Source organism: Daktulosphaira vitifoliae, unplaced genomic scaffold (genome assembly GCF_025091365.1).
Source record: "Daktulosphaira vitifoliae isolate Bord-2020 unplaced genomic scaffold, ASM2509136v1 Scaffold_45, whole genome shotgun sequence".
Taxonomy (NCBI): domain Eukaryota; kingdom Metazoa; phylum Arthropoda; class Insecta; order Hemiptera; family Phylloxeridae; genus Daktulosphaira; species Daktulosphaira vitifoliae.
In genome coordinates this window covers 4,763-16,062 of record NW_026099614.1, presented here as the reverse complement: position 1 = coordinate 16,062, position 11,300 = coordinate 4,763, and the positions used below count along the sequence as shown (strand labels likewise).

The window sequence follows — 11,300 nt, the reverse complement described above, 5'->3', positions numbered from 1 at the left end:
CACGGCGGGTATACGTCCCAAGTAAGCGACTGGTTTTTGGCAGTTAGGCTTAGCTTACAAGACGTTGGGACACCCCGGAATAAAATGCACTACGTCACCACATTGTACCAATAATATGTTCATCACCCAATAAAATATATTATAAAACCTATAAAAAATATATATAACATGACAGCTGGTATTGGAACACGCCTGCCATGTTGAGGGACCTAAATAAAAAAATATAGGGACACCTGCAAAAAAAACTATATAAAAAAATATAAAAAAAATTCGCCACACGTGCTTATGGCACGGCGCACTAAAAAATAACTGGCTCAAAACATTATATAATAAACTATACATTACCAGCCCCGAAGGGCTAACGAATATGGAGGCAGGTTTAGCCGACGCCAATATAAAAAAATTACATAATCACAACATAGCGCACACTCGCGAAAATATATACAGTGGACGCCGCTTATTGGACTCACGGTTAATTGACTCATTCGCTTATTAGACTCAAAACGCCTAGTCCCTATTTACACATATACTAACACACAGCAAAAAATTCGTATATTCGACTCACACACCGGTTAATAGGGTCATTTGAAAATTAGATAAATAAAAATAATGTGTACATACATTGAACAAACGTGCTATAAATACGTTATAAGTCGGTCCTAGTAAAATTGCTTTTATCGTGGAGATAAAATAAATTACCTTTTCACGATAAACGAAGCAGTCTTTAATGTCAATTAGTACGACAGGTAGTGTATGAATAGACGTTGTCGTGTACAGNAATGTCAATTAGTACGACAGGTAGTGTATGAATAGACGTCGTCGTGTACAGTGTGTTGTTTGTGTTTACGTTCTCTGTAAAAATTTTCATTTTTCGTGTTACAATGAACAAACGACGTGATTTGAGTGTAGAAGAAAAATTAGATGTTCTTAAAAAATATGACGAGCTTCCGCAAATGAGCCAGCGACAAGCAGCATGTAAGTTAAACGTGTCTCAAAGTTTACTAGGTAGGATGCTAAAAAGTCGACAGAAAATCGAAAATGCATCATTAGCAAATGTGAATTCAAACCGGAAAAGAAAAAGAGTCGGTAAAGAAGAAGAAGTTGAAGACGCTTTGAAACAATGGTTCACAAAAGTCAGAGAAAAAGATGCCCGAGTTACAGGACCACTGTTGCTTCAAAAAGCTGAGGAACTCGCGAAAAAAATGGACAAAAATAATTTTGTAGCAACAGAAGGTTGGTTTCACCGATGGAAGAATCGTGAAAACATTTCGTTTGTTAAGCCACATGGAGAACAGGGAGAAGCAGACCATGCAGCTGCACGATCGTGGATTCATTCAGAATGGCCATCTCTTATCGCCAAATATCCTCCGTCTAGTGTGTTAAATGCAGATGAAACTGGTCTTTATTTCAGGGCATTACCTGAACACACGTACGCGTTCAAAAATGAAAAAAACTAGAGGAACTAATATTAGTAAAGAACGTCTAACCATATTATGTTGTGCGAGTATGGTTGGTGAAAAAAGAAAACTGCTTGTGATTGGTAAAAGTAAAAATCCCCGGTGTTTCAAGGGTGTTAAAAATCTACCGGTCGACTATACTGCAAACAATAATGCATGGATGACAAAAGAAATTTTCACCGAATGGTTGACCAAGTGGTACAATGAACTTCGANTCACCGAATGGTTGACCAAGTGGGACAATGAACTTCGACATGACGTCTTATTGCTAGTCGATAACTGCACGGCTCATATGGTTACAGTAAAATTCAAACATATTAACCTCACATTTTTACCCTCTAACACTACATCAGTTATACAACCATGTGATCAGGGGATTATACGCACTTTTAAAGCATATTACAGAACAGGCATGAGAAAGAATGTGTTCAATGTGATTGATGCTAACCTGGAACACGAATTATGTACCTTACGTGCTCAGNATGTACCTTACGTGCTCATGAAATCGCTAAAAAAATAACTGTACTTGAAGGTTTGCATTTAGCCTATGAAGCGTGGAATATCGTCAGCAAAATCACAATACGCAATTGTTTCCGACAAGGTGGTTTCATTATCAGTCCAAAAGAAGTTGAAGCTGTTGTTGAAAGACCCGCTGACCTAACCAACTGAACTTTATAATGAATGGATAAATATAGACGAAGAAGTCCAAACTACCGAACTCGTTACCGAGGAAGATATATGTGATGAAATACAGTCAAAACGGCCAAAAGAGAATGTGGCTGGTGATAGTGATGAAGAGGAACCTGATGAAAAACCACCATCAACTAAACAAATGCTAGAAGAGCTTCAAATTCTACGCAGAGGGATTCAGCAAAGAGGCGATTTTTACGTATTCGAGCAACATAAATCCTACGAAAATATGANTTGACCCGGCGGTCCGTTGGCGACCAAACGGCTAGCCTTTAGAGTAGGGGTCAAAAAATAACTAAATACCCAGTGCCGGAAATTATTAAAAACAATTTAAATCATATGGCGACAATGTATGCGGTGAGCAGTGCAAATGACGTTCAAGATAGGAAAGGAGCGGGGTGAATGTACACACAAATGCCGTCCATGAACCGGTCTGAAGTAGTACACAGCTGACTATCTCGCACGTGCATAAGCAAATCACAACACCTTATCATGATAATTTTACCGACAAACGCCGTCGCAGTCTGCATTCGGCTCAACACGAATATATATATATATAAATAGACAAAAAAAAATAAATAGATACTTTTGTCACGTTACAAGGTAAGTAATAAATATTACTTAAAATAAATTATTGAAGGAGCTAATTTTATAATAACTACATAATAATTATCAATATAATGACGAGGAATTGATGTTTTTTCTATAGGAATATATTAAGGATTTAATAAAAGTAATTTTTTTTATTTAATAAAATTTATTAAATTGACAATTCACTTTTTGAAATTTTTATTATTAAAACACGATATTAGGTGGGTAAAATCTAACAGTATTTGTAATAACTCAGAAATCATACTAACTTTTTTTGAATAAATACTGACGTAATATTTTAATTAGCTCGTATTTATAGATACATAGCATCGGGTAATTCATTCACAGACCTTCATTACTCCTATAGAATGGGATTATCTACTATTAGTAAAATAATAGAAGATGTATGCAGTGAATTATGGGGACTTAAATCTTAAATTATGCCTTTGCCGGATCAGCAAAAATGTAAAGAAATTGCTTTGGGTTTTGAAAACAATGCTAACTTTGTAAATTGCATCGGCGCTTTGGACGGAAACATATTCGCTTAATTAAACCAATCCAGATTGGAACAGATTTTTATAATTACAAACATTACTATTCAATAGTTCTTATAGCTATTTGTGATGCAAATTATTGTTTTACTTTTATTGATGTGAGAGCTCAAGGAAAGTGTTGTGATTCAACAGTTTTTAAAAAAAACAAAATTTTACAAAAAACTAGAAGATAAAGAACTTTTTGTACCACTACCAAAACCCTTACCCGGCCAATGAAATCCATTACCGTTTATAATAGTAGCTGATGAAGCTTTTGGTGTATCTCAAAGCATACTTAGACCATATGCACGAAGCAATTTGAATTACGAAAAAAAAAGTATTCAATTATCGCTTGTCTCGAGCAAGAAGATATATAGAATCAACTTTTGGAATACTTTCTAACAAATGGGGAATTTTTCATAGATCGATGAACACAAGTGTAGAATTTTCTATAAAAATTGTTAAAGCTTGTTGTATATTGCATAATTTTGTCAGGAATAGAGATGGATTTAGATTTGAAGACACATTAAGTATTAATGGTTTTGAAAGTCTTAATGACTCAATTGATGTTTATAATAGATCAGGTAATATATTAGGGACCAGTTTGCCAATTACTTTATAAGCGAAGCTGGTAAAGTAGAATGGCAAGATAGAATGATTCATTAAGTCAATAATTGTAATGTGCTCAATAAGTTTATGTTAAATGTCTTCTTAGTACTACTAGTAATGGTCATTGATTTTTATTCTTTTGGTAAAAAATTTTTGCCACAAGAATTATTTTTACTAAAAAATAACATTTTTAGCTTCGATGCGAAGCGGAGAAGGTATTAATTTTACTATGATGTGTTTTTTTTTTTTTTTTTATGTCTGTTGCCACTTTTTCTCAGCTCTCACTGGACCGATTTCCTTCAAAAATACGTCAAAAGATCATAAATCGTATCTAATTGGAGACATGACCCTGAAAAATTGAAAAAAATTCCCTCGTTTCCCAAAAATGGGGGAAATATCCAAAAAAATTACAAATTTAAAAATCGGTAAATTTTATCATTTTTCTCACTTTTTTTCTTAAAACTTCCATAACTTTTTCAAAAATAAACATAATTTCTTTTTATACTAAAACCTTAGATATTTCCCTTTCATTTGATATCATTTTTTTGAAAATTTAACACTTAACCTGCTCATTGGGGGAGATTTAAAATAGCAACTTTTTTACAAAAACTAACTTTTTCAACTTAATTTTTGAAAATATTCCGGAAACACTGCGTCCTTTAAACATATATCAAATTAAAGCCTATTTTATGTGCTACAAAATGAAAAAAAAAAATTTGTCCCGACACTTTATCTTCTGTATGTAAACGGCTGCCGTAGTTAAAAAAACGCTATTTTTGTGTTAAAATTTTCGTTTATCGATTTTAAATTTTCAACTTAAAAGTGCTATAACTTTTCGAAAAATGTATGTATCAGCACAAATTTTTTTTTTCGAAATACAATAAAAGTACATCTTTCATTTGACATACTTTTTATTAAAATTGGACAATTTCCCTATATATAGGGGGCGTTCAAAACTTGAAATATTGTATAAAAAATAGAACTTTTTCAACTTAACTTTTGAAAGTGTTCCAGAAATACTGCGTCCTTTAAACATATATCAAATTAAAGCTTATTTTATTTATTATAAATTGGAAAAAAAAAATTTGTCTCGACGACCTATCTTCTATGCGAAAATGGCTACCGTATTCAAAAATATGCTATTTTAATATTATGGATAATGTTGCTTTTGTAATTATTCATCAATTTCTTAGAATTAAACACTATCTACAGATATGCATCGAAGCGTTTCTTATGATAGTGATTTTAATCACTGTCAGATTAAATCTATACTGGACCCAACTATGCAACGTCTCCAGTATGCCGCGACCTCCCTGTGGACTCAGCAAAAATTTTTTATAATTAACATTTATTAAAATTGTTCTTAGTATAAACATACAAATAAAAATTTTTAATAGTAATATTTTATAAATTTTAATGCTATTGATCTGGTCCCTGGCACTTTTGCTGTACTTTGTCCACTGAACCATGATAATAGTAATTTTAAAATATATATATTTATTATTCATAAACAAAAAAAAACCCACACAGTTGGGACTCCACATGTGTAATAAACAAAAAGAAGTAAAATGGTAGTTGGTAGTATTTGGCAGGGGGATTGTTGTTAGGTGTGAAAAGAAATAAATGTAAAGAAATGTAACACAGATGGCCAATGAGGAAATAATAATCGTAGCAGGCGTAGTGTAAAAAGCTGGGCCGAATTTAGACTTTTGGATGCCCGGGGCAAATTTTTTTTTTGAGGCCCTTTACAGTAAAATAATTAAAATATACTCATTATCGAAGTAGTTAAGGATAAAAGTTTTAAAATTTCCAAACTTGCACTTTATAACTATCTACCTAAAACGTGTTTATTTCAAGTTTGTTTATAATAAAAAGGATAACTAAGAAAACAAAATAACACAACGACGGACGGCCTACACTAATGGCTATTATAATATGGTATCGCGATTCGTTGAAGTCAAAGTCACGTCTTATCAAATCCGGGGGTTCCGGGCACTACCACCACGCTGTTTAATAATAAATGACATAATCACTCGAACGTATATACCAATTTACTAAAGTATTATATTGTGTTGGCTGTATGCCCCAATGTCNTAAAGTATTATATTGTGTTGGCTGTATGTCCCAATGTCGTTCTGTTATCATGTGTTATCATTAATTTTGCAGCCCAAATTATATAAATACAAAACAATATTTATTTTTAAAGTTGATTTTTTCATAAAAGTTTAAAAAAAATTTTTATAGTATTCGACATCCGGATGCCCCCAAACATCTGCTGCCCGGGGCAAGTGCCCTTAAAACCCTCCATCAAATCCGGCCCTGGTAAAAAGGATGGGCAGCAATGGAATGTAAAAGTGGCTACAATAAAATGAAATAGAAAGGGATCTCGGGGTATGTATGTTTGTGTAAAGACGTCTAATATGTGAATAATATGGAATTATAAAGAAGGGTCACTACTTAACTCCTGCACAGAAACGCGTACACTAATTTCCGGCGAGTCACAAGTATCGTATTTCGTTATAAAAATATTTTAGTTTATTCTCAATGACCTATCTTGTTCTAATTGTTTATTACTAAAAAATTCTTCAGTAAAGGATCTATTATAAACTCATTATATGAACAAATGTTTCACTTACCTCTGACTATCCTGATAAGGCAGATATTCTCTTGAGATAAATGATGTAGTTGATGTAACAATTATCGATGTATACGTGTATGCATTAATGTACGAAATTATATTTATACGGTTTATGTTATTATTAACTCGCGTGTAACTACTTTTCTAGTACAATTCTATATTAAATCTACCCAAGGTGAAATATAAGTTTTTTATAACTCTGTTTTTGTAAAACCCTTTTATATATTTATGTAGTATAGTATTTAACCTTGTATATGGTGTTTTACCTTAATATATTTATTATTTAATAATTTATAAAGCAAATAAAGAAATTCTAAACAACATAACTGTCCTGTGCAACAAACTATTTCCAAGTGGCCTACGTCTTTTCAGTCGTCCAAAGAGTGATCTAGGGTAGATGCGAGCTCAATTTCGGTTCTTTGCACAATAGATTATACTAGTGTCTTACATTCCGATTGCCCGCACTGTGGCTGAGATCAGACTAGCTAGTCGATAAGTGGAAAGACACTTTTTAGTTGTTTAGTATAATATTAGTTATAAATATATTAGTAAAATATTAGTTTTTAGTATAATATTTCGACTCTGATTTATTTGTATTTCGTAGCTGGATATACCAACGCGAGATCTCAAATAATATCTTTGTCTTTATACAAAGACCCTTATGATATGTGGCCTACTTCTTTTCAATCACTTGTAGGACGACCTAGGTTAGATGCGACTGTACTATAGATTTATGCACGATAAGTTATATTAGTGTCCTTCACTCCGATGGCCCGCACTGTGGCAGAGATCCGACTTTAGAGAACGCTTATAATTAGTTGGAGTATTAACTATGATATTATTGTGTTAGTACTCTGTCCAGCCAGGATGTGGCGCTTCAATAAGTAATAGAACACAATGCAATCTAGTCATGTAACCTTTTAATATGCTTATATGTATAAGTGTAGATAAAAATAAATAAATAAATACCAATATTTTATATGCGTTCAAATATTTATATCACCAAAAATATTCACCGAAAATAAGATGTGTAATATTCTCAGTAATTGTGAAAGAGGGTAAAAATAGTGCAGATTTTATATAGAATTGTAACTAAGAATGAAACATAAACTCACGCACATTCACTTTTAGTATCTTGGTTGAGAATTCCAAAGAGCCGTAGAGATGCAGAGATAGAATGGCAAGACGTCCCAGTGTCCGTTAGAGGGATGTTCAGAAACCGTGAATGGCTGACGCAGTAAAAGAACCGCTGTAAGGGAAGCGAAGCAGCCAAGGAACCACCCGAATTTGGAGGAAAATGGCCTTTTTATAGCCCGCAAAACTGGTTTAGCGATCTCTGGTGAGATTCTTGAAATATTTTTTGTTGTATTTGATTGGTTAATGTGATAGAATCTTTTACGTGAACGTTTTATGGAATGCGTAAAAGGGTGGTTAAATCTTGTGTAAGGGTATTATTTTATTACTCATCTTATCCACGGGGGAACACTGATTTGGCGATATATTTTATTAAATATAAGTATTAAATATTACATGTATTAAAATGTGATAATACACATAGTTGAGATAAGTATAGATTATATCTGACAGTAATTAAAATCACTATCATAAAAATCGTATCGATGCATATCTGTAGATTGAGTTTAATTTTTAGAAGGAATTGTTGGGTTATACCAAAAAACATTGACCCTAATTCCATAATAATATCACGATGACTAGTTTTATGATTTATAAGTATAATACATGAATAAATAAATATTATAGAAATTAAAATAGTATGAAATTGATATTGAATATTTTGTATTGTAAATTTATAGGGTGATTAGATAAGGTGTCAGACAATTTTTTTTAATTTTACATATGTTTGAAGCTCGGAGTGTTTCCAGAACATTTTCAAAATCTTTTAATACAAAATTGCTATTTTGAATAGTGGGCAGTTAAAGGGTCCAAAAGTATACTTAATAAAAAAAAAATATCTAAATGGTTTTTATTCGTCCATTTTTAAAAAAGATGATAATTTTCTGTATAAAGAACCGTTCCGGAACACTCTTAAAAACAAATGGTAATAATATTAAATGAAAAAGAATGATATATTATAATTATTATCCCATTTTATGTCCTCTAACCTTATGCGTTAAGATAATCGTTTGTTGATACCTTCCTGTATGTGCACACATAATTTTATTTTATTGGAAACATTTAAATGGGATGAGTGATCGCCCGCCCCTAGAGGGGACAATGCCTGTGTACAATATACATGTTCAAATACTCACTTGCATCTTTTTGATCGTTACTGTTCATAGCATCGAACCCCATCACAACACATTGTGCTACTTCTCTAAAGGTTGCTGCTCTAATATACCTGTCATTATACCTTTCATCCCTTGAATTCCATAAATTTGGTCTTAACTGAATCTCATTTATCAAAATTTCAGTGTCTATATTAAGAGTCATTTTTCGAGAACTTGCTAGGGGTAAAAGTCATGACAAAATGACGAAAAAATACAATACGCGTCTGTGTGAACATGTTCATTCATAGTGATGATAAAAAATAGCAGTAGCAGCTATAATAGCACTGCTATTTTACAATAGCAGTCGCAGACTGCTATTTAGTGTAAATAATAGCAGTGATTGCTAAATTTCGTAATTTATGTTTTTCAACAGTCTACTCTGTATTATAACAACTACACTGCAACTATATTATAACACATAATATAATGGAAAATAGCAGAAGCTATTGAGCGACATTTTGGCGGCAGGCTTGGTGTTATGTATGATAATTGATAATGTGCATTCGGCATTAGCTGTAAAACGTCTAAAATGTTCCTGTTATCAACGCTTATCCAGTTATCATATATCAATATCTAATACGACAAATACAGTATTATCAGTAAAAACCAAAACCACAATAATCAATATTACATTTTGCAAATGTAGTATTGTAAAATGATACCAAATATTACTTGTCTTACGATTCATTGTTAAATAAATAAAATAAAACTATCAAAAACAAGCAATCAAATATATCAACTATACCCTATGATATAAAGAAGAAGAATGTGCTTCATTTTAATATTTGTATTATCTTATAGACATAATAGTTGGTATAATATTTCAACATGTTAATACCAGTCTAGAAATAGAACTTTATTGTTTATTTTTATATTTTTCATTCATACATTTAATTATGAAACATGCTAAACATAGGTTTTATTAGTCTTGTCTGAACATGCACATTCAGAGAAATAGGCATAGTTGGAAAATGATAGATGTAATCTCTCTATAATCTCATAAAAATTAAACAATATGCAATGTAATAATGTATAATGATAATAATTCATAATTTAAAAATAAAAATGTTTTGGTCTATTTAGTAATGTTTTATTTACTATGCATTAATCTATACACCACCCATCCAAAATACATTTTCAATTCAACATAAAATACTTGATACTGTACTAAGATACATTTTTTTTATTAATAAAGCACTTGAAACACTAATGACAATTTTTGTTCAAGTATCATAATAATCATATTAATTTATTTATTCATGAAAAACAATACATAATATTTTTAATTATATAGAAAATAAAAAATTATACTTCCCAATGAGCATTTTTAATTTGTTTTTTTAATAAAAATATTGTAATATAAGGAACTAATATAAAATTTTCTAAAAAATAAAGTCCAAACACATTTTACTTTTTTGACCAATCATAATTTTCAATTAGCTTGACTTTAGAGTTTAAATCTAATATTTATTATACTCATGTTAAATAGTACAAATCCTAATGTCCGTTTTAATCATTTAGAAAAAATATTTTTGAAATAAAGCCCATAAATATGATTGTTAATTGAAGTTCACATTATTTTGCAGTCTACAATTATTAATATGTTTATGTCAAATGGTTCACCTTCACAGTTTACACTAACATGGCTTAAACATTATACATATATTAATGTAATATTAGAACCGTTGAATATCATAGTATCATACGCCAGTTGAATAAATTATACATCATACTGCCCGCCATCAATGCCTTTGAGCCCCTGGGCTTAACGAAAATAATGATTTCTACAGTTTATTGCTAATTGCTATAAAAATTAGCTGCTAATAACTAAAAATTAATGATAAGCATTAAGCTATCAGCTGTTTTTACAAAATAGCAATAGCGGCTATTTTTTACTTTTATTTTAAAATAGCAATAGCATTGGCAGATGTTAAAAAAAAAAATAGCAGTTTACCATCACCATTCATTCATATCAAAGTTTGGTCAGCGCGCGTATCATATGCATTAGTGTGAAACGGGCCTAAAAGTGTTGGTTACAGTTTGTTATACAGACCTTATTGATATGGACAAGAAGTGAATTTCCGACCGATAGTTACAGTCTTTTGGTAGATAAAAATAGTATATTTTCGCCTGACCTTGTCAAAGCGGCCGATTCCCAGGTAACTGTTATTATTATTGTTCACTCGCTGCCATATCATATACGGCGACCCCGTGCCATCTTATCGCGGTACTTTATTACAACAAAAGCAATAATAATAACGCTTGTTTTCTACTGCAGTAGCAAATTTGACCGTAAACGGAGATATTGTTTATCTCCGCTATCAACGTAGCATACATTTCATTAATAAGGTTTGTAAATAAACATATAATGCTCACGGTCAATATGTCGGGGAAATCATTAGCACAAATGTGAATTGCGCTGAATTACGTCACGAATGCGCTTTCAGACAGCTACCGTGCTACGCGACGATACCCAACATGCTAATTATGCTAG

At 31.7% G+C, this 11,300-nt stretch overlaps 1 protein-coding gene and 1 pseudogene across 1 annotated transcript; both read left to right on the top strand.

Annotated features, from left to right (window-relative positions):
* Positions 1–881: 881 nt before the first annotated feature.
* LOC126908932 (tigger transposable element-derived protein 6-like) lies at positions 882–1,457 on the top strand. The gene has a single exon (XM_050691275.1). It carries the CDS (start codon positions 882–884, stop codon positions 1,455–1,457), a length of 576 nt encoding a protein of 191 aa, XP_050547232.1.
* A 49-nt stretch (positions 1,458–1,506) lies between these two features.
* LOC126908931 (uncharacterized) lies at positions 1,507–3,849 on the top strand (annotated as a pseudogene).
* The last annotated feature ends 7,451 nt before the right edge of the window (positions 3,850–11,300 follow it).

Bases quoted from the DNA above. Each gene is read 5' to 3' on its own strand.
- LOC126908932 (XM_050691275.1), top strand. From the start codon at position 882: ATGAACAAACGACGTGATTTGAGTGTAGAAGAAAAATTAGATGTTCTT.